The 24,503-nt window shown below is 37.1% G+C and overlaps 1 protein-coding gene across 1 annotated transcript; it reads left to right on the top strand.

The window, feature by feature from the left end:
* The first annotated feature begins 326 nt into the window (after positions 1-326).
* On the top strand, positions 327-22,893 carry LOC128010584 (cell surface hyaluronidase). The gene is made up of 24 exons (XM_052593027.1): positions 327-827; positions 2,717-3,068; positions 4,299-4,439; positions 4,567-5,131; positions 7,007-7,176; positions 7,279-7,467; positions 7,826-7,995; positions 8,839-9,051; positions 10,777-10,982; positions 11,725-11,794; positions 12,360-12,488; positions 13,093-13,181; positions 14,071-14,202; positions 14,303-14,338; positions 14,696-14,851; positions 14,936-15,113; positions 16,252-16,467; positions 16,988-17,199; positions 17,336-17,518; positions 20,105-20,333; positions 20,507-20,608; positions 20,957-21,102; positions 21,803-21,909; positions 22,009-22,893. Exons 2-24 carry the CDS (start codon positions 2,738-2,740, stop codon positions 22,215-22,217), a joined length of 4,179 nt encoding a protein of 1,392 aa, XP_052448987.1. The 5' UTR covers positions 327-827; positions 2,717-2,737; the 3' UTR covers positions 22,218-22,893.
* The last annotated feature ends 1,610 nt before the right edge of the window (positions 22,894-24,503 follow it).

Below are 24,503 nucleotides of genomic sequence, written 5' to 3'. Positions count from 1 at the left end.
CTCATAACTTGTGTATAAGACTAGTAGTTGTCTTCCTCAAGGGGTCGCATGGTGTCTCAGAAAAGCGAGTCCTTCATTTAGTCGCATTTTAAAATCTCAAAGACGAGTTGAATCGTATTGGATACATTTGTACAATAAAAAGTGTAATGTATTAAATTCAAAGATTCATGCCTGCCATTCAGAAGAAAATCTGCCACATCAAGCTCTATTAACTAATAAAAAAAATATTTGGTCAGTAACCACAAACGACTGTGATTGGTCAATTCCGCCTGACTCATTTCCCCGATTCGATTCCTTAGAAAAGCCAGCTCACTTCAAAGAATCGAACTGTTCCGTGATTCCTTACGTCAGAACGTAATGACGTAATAACGTGATTTACACCTTAGCGAGGCATAGGTTATCACTTGCTCTAAAACAGTCAACAAACTAGGGCAGGCATATTTTGCCGTTTGTTATTTGAACCACAAAAAGCTTAACCAAAAAAATGCAATTCATAGTTTCAAAAGCAATTTAATTTAAAGTCCTCACCCTATCTCTTGAACGGAAAGCCCAGCCCATCCAAGAGCCCCTTGTCGCCATGCTAATGGCTCTTCCAGACAAGTTTATTCTGCTCCCTCATCCTCAATACACGCCCTAATTTCACTTCCTCCGCGAGCCGCGCCTGTTACTGGGCTGACTGACTGACTGATATCAGCACAGGAAAGAAAACACCATGTAAAAGAAGATTAAAACACATTTAGTGCGGTCTTCCTGTCATACAGCTGATCTCTACAGCTGATAGAAAAAAAGGAGAGGACGAGCAAGTGACAGTGAAAAGATATCGAAAGGTAAGAGATCTCAACCTCTGTCTGCATGAATAAGATCCCCTACTACTTTAGATCTCTACTGTGAAGTTTTTTCAACGGATTTTCGGCCGTGCTTTACGCGTTTACAGCATCTGTTGGAAGATTCATGACTGAATGGAGGAAAGAAGTCACGCGTGGAACTGAAGTGAAGTTGATGAAACTTTGTGGCATTTGTTTAAACTTTAGAGAGGGCGCGATGTAGCAATTCTGTTGAAACAATTTTGAGCATAGCTGAAATTACAAATGATGCATTTAAATATGAATAAATAATTAAAAGTGTGTCATTCTTATATCATTTGCCTGTGTGTGTGCGCGCGTGTATATATATATATATATATCACCCAGCCTATTTAGGTGTTGAGCACAGGATCGATTTGAAGGTTTGGAAGGCTTTGCAGACTGCGCAGTATATTTATGAAATATGAATTCAAATAAATGTACAATGTAATTCTACTATATATAAAATATAAAGTAGAATTACCCCCCCCCCCCCCCCCCCGGACCCCTTCCAGTTTGCATATCAGTCCAACCGCTTGACTGATGATGCCATCTCCACTACCCTCCACTCAGCACTCACACATCTGGACAAAAAGGACTCATATGTCAGAATGCTGTTTATTGACTTCAGTTCAGCATTCAACACAATCAACCCTCAACAGCTCATTTGCAAACTGATCCAACTGGGGCTCAACACTTCGCTGTGCAACTGGCTGTTGGACTTTCTGACCGGAAGACCTCAGGCAGTACGGGTCGGCAGCAACACATCCAGCACCATCACACTGAACACTGGGCCGCCCCCAAGGATGTGTGATGAAAAAAATGTTTGAAAATAAATAGCCTATTACGTCTAAATATTTAAGTATTTGGCTGTGATAAACACCATTGCAAATCCACAAATTTGAATGGCTGTTTAAATATGTTTTAGAAAGTAGTGCAGCTGCTTTATTTATGGGGTTCCTAGAGTAAAGGCTGCTTTTTTTCTGCAGTTTAGCGCTATCTTCTGTCAGAGAGTTAATGTGCTTTCATTCAGCGAGTCTCTCACATGTTCCTCCATGTGCTTCTCATGCGAGCTTGTTTACATCAGAGCACACACGTGTCTTTCAAGCACCATACAGCGGTGTTGTGCATTTTGACCAGCTGATGGGAATAGTATTCTTAAAATGCATTCCAAATTCTGAATTATTTGTAATGTATAATTATTCATGGTATTTAGAAGTGCCCATGATAACAATATCATACATATTAATTACCGTGATATATCGCATCACTGAATACAATGTTTAACACAAAACAGCGCGGCAGCCCCTCGTGGACGACTGAGGTGCACAAACAAAACCAAAACACAAAATAAAATCCAGGCTTGGTCCTATCTCATCCTTCACTGTAGTAACTCCTCTTTTATCCTTCCGGAGCTCCTCTGTGGGACTCGAGACCGTTAAATGGCGCAGGTTTCGCTCATTTCCAATTACTCCACTGGCCTCGACCCATTCCCACGGCTCTTGGCCCCGCCTCACTCGTCACAATATATATATATATATATATATAATGATAGATAGATAGATCTATCTATCTGCTCACTGGGAGATGGGCCTCTTGCCAAGTCAAATCATATTTATTTTTTGTAGTATTTATGATTTATGATGAACTTTCTATTTATATTTCTATAATATAAATAGAAAGTTATTTTAGATTTATATTAATGTTTCATAATACTACAGTGTATTGTATATTTGATCAAATAAATTTCAGCCTTGCATCTTTCAAAAAGTTCATCTCTCAAAAACATTTAAATATATAACAGGCCCCAAACGTTTGAATGATATTGGTCTATCTTTTATGGTTTTCTCTTCCCCTCCCCCAATCACCCCTAGGAGGTGGCATACAGTTATACCATGCAGGTGAATGATGGCCCCAGCAGTCAACCCATTTATGTGGCTCCTGTCAATGGAAACACTCAGCGGTCATCAGGATATGTTCCAGGCAGGATTGTTCCAGTTCGTTCTCCGCCTCCAGCCAAGGTTCCTCCACTGCCCCCACTGAAGCCCCAGGTCCCGCACCCAACACGACCTTTGGATTTTAATCTGTCAGAAGATGAGAGCAGAAAGGAGCGTGCCCAGAACCAACAGAGGAAGAACACTTATATTTGTGTTGGTGTGTTCTTCTGCGTTTTCCTGCTGATTCTCATACTCGTCCTCAGTCTTGCCTCTAAAGATGTGTTGGATGGTAAGAAACGGTCACCTTGAATATGTAAGAAATACACTATCGTTTAAAAGTTTAGGGTCAGGAAGACATTTTCGTGTTTTTAAAGAAATTGGTGTGAGAGAGTAATTAAGTAAAAGTTTTGCTACTTAAGGAATAATTTACTTGAGTTCAAGTAAAAGTACTGAAAAATAATATGACTCAAGTAAGAATAAAAAAGTAGTTTGTTGAAAAACTCAAGTTACTGCATTACAAAGTACTTTAGTATTTTCTATTTTTACCCAAAATGAGACAATGTAAGCTAGGGGTCGACCGATATTGGGTTTTTTATTCATATTTAAGAAATGTGAAATCATTTGTCAATGGATTGAAAAATAAATGTGTAAAATAAACATACTTTAGATGACAAAGTATTTTCCATAAATAAATAAATATTTAATAAAAATAAAAAGGAAGTAAACACTGTAACCAACAGGACACTCAGTATTCTGGGAAGTTTGTGTTCATTGGGAATCATATTTTTCAAATAAAGCCAGGGTAACACTTATTTTACATACAGTACACAGAGAAAATGACATGAATATGACAGTGGGCAAATGCATAAAGCGCAGCATAATTTTAAATGACCAGTTTAAACTTTAAAGCATTTAATTGACCATCACACAGAGAACATGCGGTCATGCAGGATAAACACACACACTTCACAAAATCTCACAGCTGGATTCGACTAAGTTTGCAAGGTTTGTAAAATAAAATATTCATTAGTCACTCAAAGATTTGTTTAAATGAAATAAATGTGCATTTCATGGCAAACAAGAAAGTATTTTCTGTATTTTCCTAATGACAATTTTATGATTGGTTTTATAAAAACACATAAGGCAGAATCATTTCTATACTGTATGAGTACATAGAAGAGGTTTTACAGAAATGTTTAAGAATTGTGTTTTATTAGAATGTGTTAAACTGTAAACCAGTCAGAAATTTGCATTGCAAGTCATAAATTTCCTGCTAAATGAATTTATTTGTAATTAAATTATAGTTCAGTGCAAGCTTTCTTTCTGTAAAGAAAAATACATTTTGTGAAAGAATAATTTGTATAAAACATTTAAAATGTATCATTACAAATAATTATGTCTACCAAAGCAAATATCGAAATACATAAATACAAATAAATGTTGCTCATTCTTTTGTGGTGGGAAAAGAAAAAAAATTGTCCTCTTTTTTTTCTTTTTCTTTTTTTTGATCATTTTGTAGAGAACTGCCCTCATCACAACCCTGTGCTGCACTCCTGGAACCCAGGCCATGACCTCAATAAAGTGGTGGTGGTACGCAGTGGTGAGCATTATCGCCTCGATTCATCTGCCACCCTGTACTCTGTCACAATCCAGGCTGGAGGTATGATCGTTTGTGTAAAAAAAATGCTTTGCAAAACACTCTGGCTTTTTCTATATTTCGGAGAATTCTAGAACTTAAATGGTTTTTAAGTCTCCTCTTTGTGCTTATTTCATTCATTTTATTATAGGTTCGGTTGTCTTTGCCGACGATAAAAAAGGCTCAAAAAACATTACATTACGAACGCGCCACATTTTGATAGAAGATGGCGGTGCTCTCCATATCGGGGCTCCAAAATGCCGCTATCTCTCCCTGGCTACCATAACCCTGGTCGGCCGATCGGATGAAACAGCCGTGACTGAGGTTCCCGGCATGGGCCGCAAGTTTTTGGGTGTGAATGCCGGAGGAACTCTGGAGCTCCACGGGTCAGAGAGGCTGTCCTGGAGCTTCCTCACTCGCACCGTACCCGCTTCAGGTTTGACCAGTGAGTATGGCTTCCAGAGGAACTTCAGCCGGGGAATTAACCTGCGGGTGGTTGATCAGGACACGGCGGAGGTGTTGACCAACGAGCGTTTTGACACACACGATTCCTTTAACGACAGTATGAGACTGAGTCAGCTGCTGCAGTCTCTACCTGCAGGACGCATTGTCGCACTGGCCACCGGTGATTCTGCGGTTAAGAATCTGAAGAAAGAGATCAGGACAACCATCAAGGATCTTCTAGGCAGCAATCATGTCATTAATCTCCAATACAGGTGAATAATGAAGGCAATTTGGAAGCGTCAGTACTGAAGAAATTATCTTAAACCAGCCACTGGGATGGCTGCAGCACACTTGAAGATAGGAATGTCTTTGCATTACATAACTAAAAAATTTCAAACAATGTGGAATGTTAGGCTTCATATTATAAAACAATACTGTTCAAAATGATGACCCTGTTTTTGGAAACTTTCTGGTCTTGAGACCAAAAATAGCTCAGAAAAGGCAGTCAGTTCAGAGACAATTCTGAGACTTGGTTTGATATTCAATGCTATTTTTGTATTGTATGTTATGTTGTCTAATGCAGTAGTCCGGCATTTTAAAGTGTGACTTGAGTGTCCATAACAGTCTAAATACTCTCTGGGTTCACTGTTAATCCAGCGCATTTATATAAACATGCAATTTAATGCAAATATAAAAGTTTTTATTTATTCAGTTGGCATTTTGACTTTTGCCAGTATAAGTATAAGCAGTCTAATATAAGCCAACTGTTAGAAGCTAATAGTCCGTAGCATTCTCGGGCTTAACTAACTGTTTGGTTGTTACACAGAAATGCATCAAAAGAAGCTTTGCATTGTATCAAATGGCAGTATTCTGCAGGAAAAGCCAATGAAAGGTTAAACAAGCATATTTCCAGGATTTGTCTGAAAAACACTGACGTGTGTTTTTCTAAAGCTCAAAGCCAGAAGAAACAGATGCTGAGTCTCTTCTATTTAGATTGCAGAGGCAAAGTATGGATATACCGTGCAACTGAAAATATTGTAAAGAGTTTGGTGATATAAAGCCTAGTTTTACAGTCCACTGCAAAAGCACTTGTTTATAGAAATATGAAAATATACATGCTTATTTTAATGTTCAAACTGCAGACTGTGTGTCTAGACACATTAGCTTGGTCAAAGATCTTGAGCATGAAAACTCTTGATTTCTGTGTTCTCTCAGTTACATATCTAGAACTGTAAGGCAAAGAGTAATATATCATACAAGTAAAAATGTTCTGTCTGCTGTGTACTGACTTGTACTGCCAGTGCAGTGATGTAGTTTTCAGTAAATCTGGTGAGGAGAAATGGGCAGGATATGGTTAGTAGTAGGTGTGACTCATTTTGAGACTTCAGTTTGACACATTGCTCTCACAGAAGCCTCTTATTTTACCCTCGCTTTCCACCCCTCACCAGTCAGACTCGCCACATATCTGATGAAAACATGCAAACTCGGAAGCTCCCTTTTGCAAAAAAGATCAGTCTGGCACAATCTAACCCAAAACTTGTGCAACAAACCAGCCTGTCCAATTCTAACCCCCCGCTCCTCATAGGTACTCCCAAGGGGGTGCTTTGGAGCTCACATGTTTTTGATAGAAATAAATCGATGTAGAAATAATGCCTGTTATTGGCTAGTGATAAATCTAGTGACATATGTGCTCTGCCAATGTCAGACTTACTAAGAGGCAAGAATTTGAGGAATGAAAGAATGTTGATTCTTGTGAAGTTTGTGTTGTTAAGAGAGCACTTAACTCCTGGTTGCTCAGGGAGGACTGTCCCTGTGGAAAGAGGTGTATGTTTGGATACAAAGCATGCGTTACGTGAGGGGCATGGGGACCTCCAGGGGTTGCAAGAGGGTCAAAATACAAACTTTAGATAATGGAAAATAAAGTTATACAATATATAGCCATACATGTATTCCAATAGTGGGTAGAAAAAGATCAAGATGACTTAGATGAGTAAATGAAAGATTTTCAAACCTTTGAACATTGTGAATATTCAGACTCTTTTCAGAAAGCAATGACTTTCCTCAAACAATTCCACATGTTGGTTTATATTATCATCATTTCGTCCATTGCTGGCTTTCTTAACCGCTCTTTCTCATCTCTGTTTCAGGCAGGCATGGGCCTTGGTCTCTGTTATTGGCGGAGGAAATGCTTCTTGCACAGAAGAGGTACGAGAACACGAGAACCATGACACAGGTGGCAAGGCGCTGGCTCGCCGAGACTTCATCACTGTGGATGGTGTTGGTTTCACTGTTACTGCTTACAGCGAGTGGAAAAACGGTACGTTTTGGACAGCTTAGGGTAAAATCTACAATATTGAACAAGAATGTATTAAAAGGAAACCCTTTTAAAACCTACACTGGTTTTTGTTCTACCGTAAAGGTTACCCTATAACAGGCTTCCAGGTGGACGCAGTGGATAAAGTGGTTCTGAACCTGATGGATGATGTTAGCAGCTGGAAACCGGGCGATCGGATTGTGATGGCCAGCACCGATTACTCCATGCATCAGGCAGAGGAATTCACCCTGCTCCCGTGTCCCCACTGTAACAGGAAGCAGGTTCGAATTCAAGGTGAGGTAGTGGTGTGTTTGTGCTTAAACTGCATGCTTTTCTTGTGGTGGTAATGTATTCATTGTGTTGCTTTTCTTCCTGGATCCATTACTCATTTATTTTGTAAAAAAAATCTTTTTTTTAAAGTTAATCCACTCATTCATTCCACTTGTTCCTAATTCGTATTATTAATTCTCCTTAATTCATCTAATTAAATGAAAAAATATTTAAACCGATAATTTTTTATTTTTTATTATTATTATTATTTTTTTAGCATGTTGAGTTCATTAGTGAAGGTAAATCTCTAACATCATATTTTCAAACTCTATCATTAGTCAGTGAATTTTATGGAGTGTGTTCATGTGTTGGAATTTCTCAGGAAAGCCTCAGTTCACCCATGTGGGAGAGATACTGGACGGTGTGGACATGCGTGCAGAGGTGGCTCTCCTCTCAAGGAATATCCTCATTCATGGAGAAATGGAAAAGTCCTGCTACGGAAAAAATTGGTGCCAATACTTCAGCTACGACACCTTCGGGGGACACATCAAGGTCTGTTTGAGGGTCTGTGTGTGTGTGAGTGTGGTTGTGTGTTTACAGTGTACAGTGTCCTGATTTCTTGCTTTTTTTGCATGTTTGTCACACTTTGTTTCAGATCATCAAGCAAATTTAAATATTAGTAAAAGATAACACAAGTGAACACAACATGCAGTTTTTAAATGAAGGTTTTTATTATCAAGGGGAAAACAAAATCAAAAACTACATGGCCCTGTTTGAAAAAGTGTTTGCCCCCGTAAGCCTAATAACTGGTTGGGATACCCTTAGCAGCAACAACTGCAATCAAGCGTTTGCGATAACTTGCAATGAGTCTGTTTGTAATGAGTCTAGCCATGTAGTTTTGGACTACCCTTTTCGTTTTCCCTTAATAATAAAAAACCTCCATATCAAAACTGCATGTTGCATGTACTTGTGTTATCTTTGACTAATATTAAAATTAGTTTGATGATCTGAAACATTAAAGTGACAAACGTGCAAAAAAAAAAAAAAAGACAAATCAGGAAGGGGGCCAACACTTTTTCACACCACTGTATGTAACACTAAGCTGTCTTGTGCTGTCATGTGGAGAAATCACAGACTGTTGAATGCTGCTGTTTGCACAAGATAATGGAGTAGCTATTTTTTTTTAAATAGCTATTTTTTGGATTGGAAGGATCTGAAAGCATAATCTTAAATTTGTATGTTATTTTTGGCAGCAGAATGAAGACACAACACACAGTAGCACTTATACAACTACTACTACAACTTTGTATTTGTATTTTTTTTATAGATAGATATTATTTATTGGCCAACACTTGGTCTTGTGTTTTTGATTTCCTGTTTTATGATCTTGTTCAGATTTTGGGGAACTTCTCGTCAGTCCACTTGTCTGAGGTGGAGCTGAAACACATGGGTCAGCAGCAGGAGAAGGGCAGATACCCTGTGAACTTTCATAGGTGTGGAGATGTGGACCAGCGCGGGGGATACAGTGACCCCACCTATCTGAACTCTCTCTCCATCCATCACTCCTTCTCCCGATGTGTTGGCATACATGCCACTAACGGCCTGCTGGTGAGAGAAATATACAGTATTGTTCAAAATAATAGCAGTACAATGTGACTAACCAGAATAATCAAGGTTTTTAGTATATTTTTTATTGCTACGTGGCAAACAAGTTACCAGTAGGTTCAGTAGATTCTCAGAAAACAAATGAGACCCAGCATTCATGATATGCACGCTCTTAAGGCTGTGCAATTGGGCAATTAGTTGAAAGGGGTGTGTTCAAAAAAATAGCAGTGTCTACCTTTGACTGTACAAACTCAAAACTATTTTATACAAACATTTTTTTTTTCTGGGATTTAGCAATCCTGTGAATCACTAAACTAATATTTAGTTGTATGACCACAGTTTTTTAAAACTGCTTGACATCTGTGTGGCATGGAGTCAACCAACTTGTGGCACCTCTCAGCTGTTATTCCACTCCATGATTCTTTAACAACATTCCACAATTCATTCACATTTCTTGGTTTTGCTTCAGAAACAGCATTTTTGATATCACCCCACAAGTTCTCAATTGGATTAAGGTCTGGAGATTGGGCTGGCCACTCCATAACATTAATTTTGTTGGTTTGGAACCAAGACTTTGCCCGTTTACTAGTGTGTTTTGGGTCATTGTCTTGTTGAAACAACCATTTCAAGGGCATGTCCTCTTCAGCATAGGGCAACATGACCTCTCCAAGTATTTTAACATATGCAAACTGATCCATGATCCCTGGTATGCGATAAATAGGCCCAACACCATAGTAGGAGAAACATGCCCATATCATGATGCTTGCACCTCCATGCTTCACTGTCTTCACTGTGTACTGTGGCTTGAATTCAGAGTTTGGGGGTCGTCTCACAAACTGCCTGTGGCCCTTGGACCCAAAAAGAACAATTTTACTCTCATCAGTCCACAAAATGTTCCTCCATTTCTCTTTAGGCCAGTTGATGTGTTCTTTGGCAAATTGTAACCTCTTCTGCACATGCCTTTTTTTTAACAGAGGGACTTTGCGGGGGATTCTTGAAAATAGATTAGCTTCACACAGACGTCTTCTAACTGTCACAGTACTTACAGGTAACTCCAGACTGTCTTTGATCATCCTGGAGGTGATCATTGGCTGAGCCTTTGCTATTCTGGTTATTCTTCTATCCATTTTGATGGTTGTCTTCCGTTTTCTTCCACGTCTCTCTGGTTTTGCTCTCCATTTTATGGCATTGGGAGATCATTTTAGCTGAACAGCCTATCATTTTTTGCACCTCTTTATAGGTTTTCCCCTCTCTAATCAACTTTTTAATCAAAGTACGCTGTTCTTCTGAACAATGTCTTGAACGACCCATTTTCCTCAGCTTTCAAATGCGTGTTCAACAAGTGTTGGCTTCATCCTTAAATAGGGGCCACCTGATTCACACCTGTTTCTTCACAAAATTGATGACCTCAGTGATTGAATGCCACACTGCTATTTTTTTGAACACACCCCTTTCAACTAATTCAACTAATTGCCCAATTGCACAGCCTTAAGAGTGTGCATATCATGAATGCTGGGTCTCATTTGTTTTCTGAGAATCTACTGAACCTACTGGTAACTTGTTTGCCACGTAGCAATAAAAAAATATACGAAAAACCTTGATTATTCTGGTTAGTCACATTGTACTGCTATTATTTTGAACAATACTGTATATGTCCTGACAATAATGTATTTGTTTTTCATTGATCTTCTTGTTTTGATTCATCATGATATCTTCCTTTTATTATAGGTTAGGGACACAGTTGGCTATGATACGCTGGGACATTGTTTTTTCCTGGAGGATGGGATTGAAGAAAGGAACGTATTTTTCCATAACCTAGGCTTGTTGACCAGACCAGGAACCATTCTACCTACCGACCGCAATGATAGCATGTGCACAGAAATTACAGACAGGGTACATAAAGGATATGTACCATCTCCTGCAAACGAGTGCAAGTAAGACACCATAAACTGACACATATTTATTGAATATTGCTGGATAGATCTGTAACTTACAATGAGGCCAATATTCACACTGCTTGAAGCCTCTCAACTTGAAATTGAGCTTGTTTGAATTTTATCTTCAAGTCTCTTGATGTACAGAGTGCTTTTTCTGCTCTGGGTAACTGACCTTGACAGTGTGACCTGCTGTATTGTTTGGTCAAATAACAGGAGAAAGAACAGAGCTTTCATTTCCTGAGACTCAGCTGTAGTATTTTACTCTTATCTGGGCAATAAAACACCCAATGTACCAGGCGGAGGATGGCTGAGAAGGTGCTGTTTTCAAAAGGATAAAAAAATGTTTTGGGAGCATGTGTGTGTGTTTGTGTATAGAGCTGTAGATGTTCAGGATGAAGGTGTATGTTGGAATTATTGGAGTTTTTTTATTTAGCTTATTTTTATTTATATTTATTATGATTACTTTATCAGGTTATTTATTATTTATGTATTTGGTCTATTAATTATTTATTATATATATATATATATATATATATATATGGTTTTACTGGATCTTTGTTTTATATATATTTATTTTTTTACCCAAATTATTTGAGTTTTAATTGTTATTGTAGTTTTAGTATTTTAGTGCTGCTAAAGTTTTTATAATAAACTATATAAAAAGCTAAGACTGAAATGTATTATTTTGTTTTGGTTAAATTACACATTTACAAGACCCTGTCCAATGTGTGTATTCTAGGGCAGTATCTACATTTTGGATCGCACACCCCAATAATCATTTGATCAGTAACTCAGCAGCTGGATCACAGGTAGGCACGATCCTTGACATTTTCACTGTGATCTGTAATGAAAAGTGAGTCAGTGTTCGTTTGCGACATTTTCACAGTATTTATTCATCATAGAACGACTATTCCGTGACTTTCTCTGATTGAATTTGTGCTCCTTGAAATGAAGCCCACAGCTCTGTGATACTGACGAGAACATCACAATGCGCTTGTGTAATCACAGATAGCATCTCCACATTCCAGGTCTTTAATTAAAAATGTATTTGCCAAAATAAATCTGTTCGGGCTGGTGGTATTGTTACGGTTTGTTTTGTTTGAGGGTTTTGTATATAAACCACCCTCCACCTTTTTTTGATTAAAAGAAAAGCTTCTTATGAAGTCAGGTTAAAAGAGTCTCAGTCATCTTCCCATGATAGAAATCAGGACTCGGGAGTAAATATTATTCACCCTCTCTTTCCACTAGTACAAAATAAGCCATTTGTAAGCAAATTGTCAGTAGAATGAGTTGTTTAACCTTATAAAAATGTTGAAAAATATATATGAAAATAGCTGGTATATTAAATTTCTCCCTTTTTTTTCTCTCTCTCAGGATGCAGGAATTTGGTATGTTTTCCACAATTCCTCTACAGGTGATTCTCATGGAATGATTCCAGAGACGAAAGCTGAGCTCACGCCTCTGGGCATCTTCTTTAACAACCGTGTTCATTCCAACTTTAAGGTAATCCCATGCCTGATCTATGATTCTAATGCCAAATTCACAAGGTGGTGGGGAAAAACAAACCTACAAATAATAACCATGATTCATTATAATTAGACTTTATGATTTGTAATATGCATTCTGAGTCTTTTTAGTAAGTTGCCTTCAGGTGATGTTCAATGAACACTATCAGTTTGAAACCTGGCTTGCTGTGAAGTTAGCATTTCTAGCCTTTGGCTTATAATAGTGCATGCAGTTCATAAATCATTTTATTAAATGTGGATCCAGGAAAGACAATGCAATCAATTATGAGTTCAAATATTTATTGCACGTACAGAAGGCATCTCCGTTCTTTCTCTGAAATGGCTCCTTGTTCAAAGGTCTGGCACGATGTGTTTGTGTGACAGGGTGCTCGCACTTCCATTTCCCTATACAATAGTTCTCTGTTATCCATTTGTTTATGTTGGCTAGCTTGAGCCGTGTGCTGTGTGTCGTGACTCGTGATTGTCCAGGTGCTGAGAAGCTGCAGGCTTCACTTTCACTGGCACTGTGTTACTTGCATGATACAGACACTGAACATACTATTTCAAAGTGAAGAGTGATTGCTTCTTTCATCCTGTGTCAGGCTGGCCTCTTTATTGATAGAAAAGTCAAGAGCACCAACACCACTGCAGCAGACCCTCGTGAATATCTCTGTCTGGACAACAGTGCTAGGTGAGTAAACCTGGTGAACGTTTCTTTATGTCCTGGGTCAGTTGATTCAGCTTATAAAGAAAACACATCTGGCCAGACAGAGTTTCTGCACTAGTCAGGGGATACGGGATGTCTGGAAAGAGTTCTGGTCTCTTCTTAAGCCACACACCACACTATAAATATACAGTGTGTCAGTGTGTGTTTTTCCAAAAATTCTGATTACCGTTATGTGTCTGGACATTTTCTTTACTTTTTATTTGTATTTACTTCTATAAAATAAAATTGTGTATTTACTTTTTATTTACATTATCATTTACTTTCATATTTAAACTATTATTATTTTTTATAATTTTCCTAATTGTAATCATAACTAAAATATAATCTTACTGAAAAAAAAGAATAATAAAAAAAAATATATATATATTGTTTCTACAATATTTAGTAGTAACTAGTAGTTTGTGCACATTTGACAGGATTTTAGAAAAAAATAATAATAATAATACAAGACGTAGTCAGCTAGACGATGAACTATCAATATTATTAATTAATAGTTATTATATGATGCAGTCACTCATGTAGCAATAATTGTTAGTTCTATATATATATATATATATATATATATATATATATATTAGTATTTAAAGTTGCAATGAAACGGAATGACAGATATTTTCTGGACTGTATTTTTACTGGATGATTTGGTACAATATGTTCAAAAATAATATTTTAAAGACATACATGGATGAGTAGTCTACAATAAGATCTATAAGATGCATTTACAAAATAGATTGTGAGTTTTCATTTAATGGTGATTTCATCAGCATACATTAAAACCAGTATAATAAGTTTTTATGTATAAATGCTTAAATTTAAATGATATATTTTTCATCATTTGACATTGCTTTCTCAGGTTCAGGCCTCATGAGAACTCTGATCCGAGCAGACCACGGGTGGCTGCACTCATTGACACTCTCCTCTCCTTTAAAAACAACGATCTGGGGGTCTGGATCCGTGGAGGTGACATCATCATACGGAACTCAGGGTAGGCGACAAAACCTCATTATTATAGACCCATTAAAAATCGAATTGCATAAATAAAATGTAGCAATCTTCTGATTTTTTTTTTTTTTTTTTATTAATAGATTTGCGGACAATGGTGTTGGACTGTCATTTGCTAGGTACTGTGTCATTTTTTTGTTTATCAGATCTGTCAGTCAACAACAAATTATGACCTAAATAATCGCATTTATGACCAGCATGATAAATTAACAACCTTACAGTTTATGTGAGTGCTTGTGTAAATGCAGGAATGTTCTTGCTGTTTGTGTCCCTTGCTGCAGGCATAGTCATTTAAAGGAACACTTGTTTTATGCTAAAACCCTCACAGTCTGATTGGCAAATGTGTGCAAGGGTGTGAACTTGTTTGCACTAGTGTTCTACATCAACCTCCTAAGGCATGCAGGCAGTTAATGAAACAACTAAAGTGTTTCCCCTCCTCTTCCTCCTCCTCCTCCTCCTCTTCCTCCTCACTGCAGTGATGGCAGCTACCCTAAAGACGAGGGCTCTAGTCAGGAGGTCTCCCAGTCTCTGTTTGTTGGTGAAAGCAGAAATCGTGGCACCAATGGAGGACAAAATAAATACTGGGGGATCGGTGGAATAGATGGAAAGATGAGGACTCTACCAAGAAACAAGTATGTGAGGGAAGATTAGTATTAACATAAACTTTTGTCAGGTTTAACTGGAATATTGTTTGCCTTTTGCTCCGTTCTTGTCAGGACATTTCCAATCCGAGGTTTTCAGATAAATGATGGTCCAGTGAGAATCTTAGACTGCACGTTTCGGGCCTTCAGTCCCACGACAGAGCGCTTTACCATGGCTGTGGGATTCAGCCTGAAAAACATCTGGCAGCTGACACCCAGAAATAACCTGTCGTCTCTCGCCTTCCAGCCTAGTGTGAGTGCACACACACATTTAGGTCTTGGAAACTGTTCAGCAGCTCACTGACACTAGTGTACTGTGACTAATAACCCACCTATACAGACATATAATGAGTTACTCAGTTTAAATGCTTCTGTGATCAAACATTCAGTGCTAAAGAATTAAAAACTCAACATTGTATATTGTATATATATATTATGAAAAGTGAACTAGTTTCAGTTTATTTATTGAATTATATTATTTAGATTTTAGTCGTTATTTTGGGGCTGCCCAAGTTAGTGTGATAACCAGGTTTATTACTGTTGAATAAAACTAAAAACACAAAAAAAACAAAACATATTTGAAATAACATAAACATTATTGGAATAAAATAAAGTAGTGAATTTCAACATTCAAAAGATTACAAAACACAACAAATTATGCAAACTTAACTGCAATAAAATGGAATATATAAAAATACAAACTGATTGAAAATATTAATAAAAAAATATATTGGTGGTACTAAAATAATACTGGTGTTAACTTTTAAAATATATTGTGTTTCAAAAAGAATATGTGGCCATTATTTATTTATTTTAGTCAAATTTTTAGCTTTTAGCTTTTTTATTATAAATAAGGGTAAGAAAGAGAATGAATATGTAACATACAGAATTGAAGTTTTCTAAAAAATAAAGATTTATGAAGAAAAAGAGTTTAATGACATTTTGTTTTGGTCCGAGTCAACTATAGATTAATTACAGGGACAGGCCCCTGGGGCGACCTAGGATTACTCAAGGTCACAGACACCTTTTCTTTAGAAACACATATATCCCAGATAACTCCACCCATTCTGTCTGGTCTGTAATAACGGTTGCTGTTTATCTTAAGTGTTACTAATGCTTGTACTTCTTGCTTGTTTCTCAGTGAGAGACGACACATCTTGTTGTTCTCTCTTGATTGGTCACCATCTGCTCTGGTGCTGTGGAATTAAAAAATAAGCCACTGTTCTGGCAGCTGCTATTTAGCATATGTTAAAAAAGCCCTTGGAAAGGTCTTTTAAATGTGGTCATATTTCACCTCACTTGTGTCTAAACAATACCACATTGATTCTTCATCTGTCCGGTTGTTTTCATTTACATTTCTCATGACCAGTGATCCTCTTTTAATCATCCAGGTAACTCTAAGAGCATTTTTTGGCCAACCAGGCGAGTGGTTTGAGCAGAATGATATGGACGGCGATAAAAATTCCATCTTTCATGACCTGGATGGTTCAGTCAGCAATTACACAGATACGTATGTGGCAAGAGCCGACAACTTCCTGATCCGCCACCCTCAGTGTGTGGAAGTTCCTCATTGGAATGGGGTTGTGTGCAGTGGCAAGTACTCTCAGGTAAAAATATATACGTCTCATTCACTTTTTTGCATTTTAATGTTATGTTGATATGAAAGTTCACCGTTCAAAAGCTGTGGTGGTATAATGTTTTATAATGCTTTAAAAAAAAAGTCTCATGATCACTAAGGTGCATTTTTTTAAAATAGAAAATATATTATAGTGAAATATTTTTACAGTTTAAAATAATAGTTTTCTGTTTGAATGTTTTATAATGTAATTTATAGGTAAAGCTGAATTTTCAGCAGTCGTTACAGTCTTCACTGTATTATTGTAATTAGCTGATTTGCTGCTCAAGAAATAATAATAATTATTATTACTGCTGAAAATTCATTTTTTCTACCAATGTAAGTCTTTACGACTGTGTTTATTAAAAAGAAAAAATACCATTTAATGCATCCTTGCTGAATTCATAATGAATTCATCCAAATCTTACTGACCTTAATGACTATTGAACAGTAATGTATATTCTCTTAGCTGTTTTTGCTTTTTCAAACAATGTTACTTATGTTCTACATAGGTGTATGTACAGACACAGGGTGCATCTAATCTGAGCCTGTCTATCAGTAGAGATGAATACCCTGATAAGCCCATGGTTCTCAGAGGTATCAGAAGCCAGACCGCTTCTTCTCAGCAGTACCAGCCTGTACTGATGATGGGCAAGAGCTACACAGTGCACTGGAATGGACCTGCACCCAGAGAAACCGTCCTTTCACTTATTAATTTTGACCAGTAAGTAAATAAAGAAGAACGTGATCACCCATGTCTGAAATAGGACATTAGTTGCTAAACTATACAAGCATGAAATTTTGCCTTTGTAGTTAACATACATGTTGCTCATGCCAGATACAATCTGTTGCTCTTGTAGGGGTGATTGGGCTTTACTTGGCTTCTGCTACCCCAATGAAACAGTCTTCCAGATCACATCAGACATCTACAACAGGCAGAGCAACGGCTTCGATGGCATAGAAGACTACGGCCCTGTGTCATCCATTTCGGATCTAGAGAAGCGACCGCAGGAAAGGAAGTACTTTTTCGACCAATCTGTTGGGTACGAAAAAAATGTCTTCGAAATGTTAACAAGCCTTTATCAACACAATGATTTCACAAAAAGCTGTAGGAATCAACTTAGGTCTTTGAAGTTATGCATTTTTAGGGATATTAACATAGTTAATAATATCCTACAATTCTATAGTATTAATTAGAGTTGGGGTACTCGAACTTGGACTCGGACTCGAGTCCGGACTCGAGTCCAATTTTGAATGAACTCGGACTTGTCACGCACTCGGGTGAATTTGTACTCGGACTTGACACGGACTTGAACATTTTGGACTCGGAAAATATTCCGAGTACAGTCGAGTCCGCGTCACGTGTAACAATAAAACCAGCATAAAATTGAAATGATAAATTAATGAATGTCTCCCCTTCTGTCATTTTACTGCACCACACCGGCAGGCAGAAGTCTCCTGCTTGCAGACGAAACACACGCACCACTCACTGGATATCAATGTGGATTAGTGATGGGAAGTTCGATTCTTTTCCGCGAACCGGTTCTTTCGGACGGTTTGATTCAATAAACCGGTTGAAAAAAAAAACAGTTCACCGGATACATAATCCATTGCGATTTATTTGTTATTAAATGAACTTACGTTTCGTCAGAGTGCCGTTCCTTCAAGCCCTTGGTTTACCCGCTCTCATAACATTAGCACAAAATCAGTTCAGAATCAATCACCAAAAGAATCAGTTCGGTTCAGACGCGCTGTGAGTCATTCGGCTTCATGCTGAATCACGAATGCGCAGTATCATCAGCTCCTCGGTTCTCGAATCGGACGCGTCCGAAAGAAACGGTTTTCGGTTCAGTTTACTGATGATCTGAAAACTGATACAACCGGTTCTTGACTCGAGAACGCGAATCGCTCAAAACCCGGGTAGGAAAATCTGACAGGGTAGGATAAAATGTCAGGACACCGGCACGTGCTGCAGTTCAGTATCATCAGCTGCTCTACTCATGTTCATGTTCTGTTTACTACAAACTCAGTTTGTGAATCTGTCATCATTAACTATAAATACAGTACAGATATTTCATAAATCATCCCTTATTCATATTAAACATGTCTTTAGAGTCTTAATTATTGTCTAACTTCCCTGAAAACCCCTTTGGCCCATACATAATCTACAATATACAGATTAGAAACATGTAGCCCCGATCTTAAAAAAAAAAAAAAACGTATATATATATATATATATATATATATATATATATTTTTTTTTTTTTCTTTCTTTTTTTTTTTATAGTTTTATCACACTTTCCGATGTTTAACAAAATACTTGAAAAATTACACGCATGCGCAGTATCATCAGTTCATCGGTTCTCAAATCGGACGCCTCCGAAAGAAACGGTTTTCGGTTCAGTGTACTGGTGATCCGAAAACCGATGCAACCGAGTACCAAAGACAGCAGCAGCAACCAACAGATGCTGCACAGCTCAGCATTGCAGGATTTGCAAGACCAGAACTGACCAAACAAGCAATGCAACTTTATGATGCAAGTTCTCCAAGACAACAAGAAATTCATAATGTCATCATTAAGGATCTCCTCATTGGCTGCACTTTACCTCTGTCAAATGTGGGGGAGAGGCATTAAATAACTGAAATGTCATCTTTAACTGGAGGACAATATAGTGTGATACAATAATAAAATAGGTTCATTTGTATTTTCATGCACTTGTAATACAATAAAACCTTTGAAAACTTTTTTGATAGGAAACTAGTTAGGTTGACATAAAATAAAAATGTTCAATGGCAATGACTAGATGTAACAGTGGTATTTTTTTTATTACATTTTTATATTGCCATTGGTTTAATGGGTTGAAAGGTTAAAATATTAATAGAATGTAAAAATGTACAATACCAATTTATACTCTTTTTTTAATTTAATTACTTTCTGGACTCGGGCGGACTCGACTCGGACTCGGCCTTTAAGAACTCGGACTTGAGTCCAACTCGGCCCCTTTTGGACTCGGACTCGGACTTGGACTCGATGTTTGTGGACTTGGTCTTGACTCGTACTCGACAAAGGTGGACTCGGACCCAACTCTAGTATTAATATTCCTTTAAACATATATATGTATGTGTGTATATATATATATATATATATATATATATATATATATATATATATATATATATATATATATATATATATATATATATATATATATATATATATATATTATATATCTGCTAAAAATTTAAGTGTTAATAATTAATCATTAGATGATGTAAAGGGTGATCTTACATAATCCTTCATTAATCATTCTAAAACGCTGATTTGGTGATCACGCCGTTGACTGAGAGGATGTTATTTTGTCTGGCTCATTCTGATGCCCATACAAACAGAGCTGTGTTTTTTTTCTTTTCAGTGGAATTGATCCATGAATGACTTAGTTATAGTTGTCTGTACAAATTAATTATCTTACGTATCATGTTTAATTTTGTTTGCACTAATCATTTTGTATGCACATTTTCTCACAATGCCTTTGGGTTTTACTTTTGTTGTTCTACCTCCCTTTCAATTATATTGTCAAATACAGATAAATTATTGTTGTTGAGACAGTAAGCCTGTATTTAACCTCCAGTTTGTTATGGCTGTACGCACGAGCTCGGCACAGTCGAGACGGCCATAGCTACTGCTCCACCGCAGGCTGCGAGAGAGTGAAGATCATCGCCACCATACGTGCCAACCAAAAGACTCAGACCTGCAACTGCACCGCCAATGCCTACCCCAAATACAGAAAGCCTGCCAGCAACATAGTGCCGATGCCAAAGCCGAACACCGAGCCCTGCAGAGGCTGTGGGGCCTCACAGGTAAGGACGCTCCAAGCTCCATATGAACGGACCAAATCATTTGTGTATCTCTGTTTGAGTGGACAGACTTTGAACAGTGTGCCAGATAGACAGACTGTCCATCTGCCATCATGTCCAGAGCACTTTCTTGGCAATTGTAACAGGGAGTCTGGCTTTTCTTTTGCTTCCTTTAGTTTGCCTTCTCCAGTGATCCATGGAACAGCTACCTCCAAACCCAGATCAAATCCCTCAGTATAAAAGAAGAACAGAGTAATGACACTCAAGCCTATATCACTGTAAGCGATTATTCAAAACATTCATTTAATCTTGGGAAAATCATGCTTTTGTTCACTGGTTTATTAAGTAAAATGTGAGAATACATGTTTAGCTTTATTTCGCTTTTCTAAGTTTAGTTTTTATTGTAGTTTTAGTATTTTAAAGTTGGTATGTTAAATAATATAATTTGATTTTAAATATATACTATCTTTTACTATACATGATGATATGGGGTTTATTTTGTGGTGTTGTGTAGAGGACAGGAAATTAGAATGTGTTTAGCTTCATTTAACTTGCATATTCTTTTGTGGTGCATGAAGAAATTATCTTTTTTTTTCTCTCTCTCTCTTTCCTGTCTTATAATGTAGGTGAATGCAGCGAGGTTTGACCTCAACCAGTCAGGGTTCCTCATAGTTACTGTGGATGCGTGCTCCGGAAAAGTCACAAAGAACTCATTGTTTACGATGCTGGACACTAAAATGGAACAGTATTTTAAAACTGGAATTATAAAGAGGTGAGGTTTGAAACTGAATGTCTGAAGGTTGTGAGAAGTAGGCACTGTAGTAGTTGTCTGGATGAAGAGGTTGAGAAGGGACATACAATGTGTATTGAGTGTGTATTTGTGATGAGTGTAAGGATGTGTGCAGTGCTGATTTGATGTACGGAAGATTTTTAGTATACACACTACTGTTCATGGCTCAGTAAGATTTATATTTTTAAGAAATGGATACTTTTTTTCAACATGGACTCATTCAATTGATCTAAAGTGACAGTAAAGACATTTTTACAAAAGATTAAAATTAATGCTATTCTTTTGCACAACACTGAAAATAATAGGATATATATAATTTATTTATTTTTTGTTTTTATCACCAAATCAGCATATTAGAATTGATTTCTGAAGTGTCGTGTGACACTGGAGACTGGAGTAATTACTGCTGAAAATTCAGCTTTGCCATAACAGGAATAAATTATATATATTTTTAAGTATATCAAAATAGAAAATCATTTAATTAAAAAACATTTTTTTTTAAGTGTAATAATATTTCACAATATTACTGTTTTTACTGTATTTTGAACAAACAAATGCAGCCCTGGTGAGCCCAAACTTTTAAACAGTTGTGTATTTTTCCTATTCTAATAGACCTTTTATTTTTAAGGGAAGCAATTTCCGTATTTCACTGTTCAGACTAAAACCGTTTGGTTCTGTGTAGGTCAATAGTTCTTCTTGCCACAAGAGGTCAGCCTGCTGGGATTGCTGGTGCTGCACAATATCTGGTCCCTTTGGGATCTGCTAAAATGCCAGATCTTCAGAACAAAGGTGACCGATTTCTGTAACACCAAAAATTACTGTAAAGATCTGTTTTTCCTTGTTGAGGTTCACTCTGCGTTTGCTGAACCTATGACTGTCTTTTTATAGATGCCATTGCTTTCTTTGGGTTCCTCGGCCAGGTAGGTTCTTCACCACAGCCATGGCCTGCTCTGTTGGCCAGCCAAGATACAGAAGTCCTGGGATTACAGGAAAAGTTCATTCCCTTGTCCCTAAAGGAATACTCTTGTCCACCACAAAAAGATAATCCCACACGGATGGATATTGAACTCCTGAGAAAATCTCTTAGCCAAAAGTGAGCCTTTAAAAGATGTGAACAAACAACAAAACCAGCGAATGAATGTGAACTTATGAACATTATTTATTTCAGCAAGGGAAAGCGCTAGTGGCCTTTGAACAAGTATTTTGTTAAGCGAGTGAATGTCTTTATTTGTTTGTGGTTTTGTCCTGCGTGGTTGCATTTTGTCAAATGTTACTGCACAAAGTGATGCACTTTTTAAATACAAACCAAACTGGATAAAAAGTGGACAGCACAAGCTAGAAGTACATCAGAGTTAGTTCGGCACCACCAGTTATGCATTTTTAGGGTCTCTTTTCCTCCTCCAACCATCTGCAGGTGTAAATGACACTCAGGCTTTCCTTTTCTGTTATTTATTCCTCTTGATTTAATGGGACATGCCATTTATTTAATTCATTCTGGGTTTCACTGCTGGTCGGCCATCAATGACTCTATAGTTTCGCCATTAAATATTTGACAGTATTCATGTTTCAACTCAAAAAATTATCTATAGATAAACTATTTTTCATTAAAAGTAACAAACAAAAAAACATTGTCTACTGTTACTGTATGTACGTGTATGTGGAAAAGGTGTTGAAACAGTTGTTAGCTACTGAAATTTTATTATCAGGTCTCACAGGAAATCACACCAACGATTTCAAAATTATAAATAAACGAGCAATGAAAGCGAATGGTGACTGAGGCTGTGATGTCATTCATTCTGTATTAAAAAGACATATCGGTTTGAAACAACAAGAGGGTAAATGACAGAACTGACATTTTTTTTGAACTGTCCATTATCTGCCTTTGTAATGCCATCACACTCCTTTGGTTTACCTTGTCCAAAAACCCACATTTGCGGTCTTTGCATTTGACAACTTATATTAAGTATTCCCTTTATTTGACCCAAGTGTTCAAGTGAGGATGAAGACCACAAGTGTGTGTAGAACTTTACATTACCTAATGTTACCTAATGTAAAAATGCAAGTGTTTACACAGCTTAATTTTAAATACTTTGCATTTTGAAAATCAACATCTAAATGTCTGTTTAGACCATTTTAATTTGTGGTGCTTCTAATTAAGTGATAAAAGCAGTTATAAAAATGTTACATAATAAATATACTTATATATGCCGCAATAAAACGTGTAGCACTTTGTAGCACTTTGTAGCACTACCAAATTATTTTTAATAACTAATTATTATTCATATTTAACTTACATTGAAAGGTTTACGTGGCCTCTCGCGATCTTGGCAAAAAGTTTCGATTTATTTCCACAACATGATGCATGATGGGATGAACTAAGCCTCGAATAAGGGCACTGCGCTTAGGCGTTTTTAAGATCTGGACTTGCGCGCTCTCATGTGGTCAAGGAGACCGTGTGGGTATTTGGACAAGGCAGTAACCTTCCATATGAAATGAAATTCATTATTGAGATTGAAATGGAAGCCTGAATTGCTTGTATGTGACGTTTTTTATTTGGGTTGAATAAGTTATGTTACTTCTAAACGAGATCTTTCTTAACCCGAGTTTCTTAAAGGTGCAAAAAATTGTTTTTTTTTTACTCAGTATAACGTTAGGTGTTGTTTCTTCTAGATTTTTTTGCATTTGTAAAATATTTTTCTTTACTAGTTATGATTTTGTGCTTGTGATGTTCTGAAATTCTGATAAAATATTACAAAGCTTATAGAACAAAAATGCGTAATTGTTTTGTGTTTTTGACAATGAATAAGGCGTAAAATACTTGTAGGTAATTATATGACCACTAGGGGGTAGGATTGCGTTAGAAGTATTCTGTAATTGTCGTGGACTACAGCTATTTCCACCACTGTCTTTCTTTCAGACCTGATCTAGGACATCAAGCATGTGTGCCATAACGAGAACGGGATTTCAGGTATTACTGTCATATCAGAGAGAGTGTGAAATATGAAGTGAAGCACAGACTCCTACATTAAGATGTGAGCGCTCATCAATCACATGAAGGTTTAAACCACACATACAACAACATCCAATTTATGTTTCTTATTAATTATTTCTAATTCATGTTAAATAAGTGCTAAATGACTTTTAAATGTATTGATATAGATATGTCTTTAATTTGTTACAACAAAATATTTTAGCTTTGCAAAGAGACAGATTTATCCCGATTACATGCATTGCACGTGCTGTATGAATGTTTTTCGCTAGGCTTACGAAAGCTCTTAATAAATGTTCTCGCCGAAAGATTCCTCACGCGCGCATATTATTATCACGATTACCTTCTGTCACGCTGCTAGCAGGATTCACACAGCAGGGCTCGTTTAGCAGTG

This window comes from Carassius gibelio, chromosome A5 (genome assembly GCF_023724105.1).
Source record: "Carassius gibelio isolate Cgi1373 ecotype wild population from Czech Republic chromosome A5, carGib1.2-hapl.c, whole genome shotgun sequence".
Classification (NCBI taxonomy): domain Eukaryota; kingdom Metazoa; phylum Chordata; class Actinopteri; order Cypriniformes; family Cyprinidae; genus Carassius; species Carassius gibelio.
Note: the sequence above shows the minus strand (reverse complement) of the source record. Positions and strands in the feature narration are given on the sequence as shown.

Excerpts from the sequence above, each read along its gene's own strand:
- LOC128010584 (XM_052593027.1), top strand. The coding sequence starts at position 2,738 with ATGCAGGTGAATGATGGCCCCAGCAGTCAACCCATTTATGTGGCTCCT. Across the intron at positions 16,468-16,987 it reads GCAGTGGCAAGTACTCTCAG|GTGTATGTACAGACACAGGG; the intron begins GTAAAAATATAT and ends TGTTCTACATAG. Across the intron at positions 21,103-21,802 it reads AAAACTGGAATTATAAAGAG|GTCAATAGTTCTTCTTGCCA; the intron begins GTGAGGTTTGAA and ends GGTTCTGTGTAG.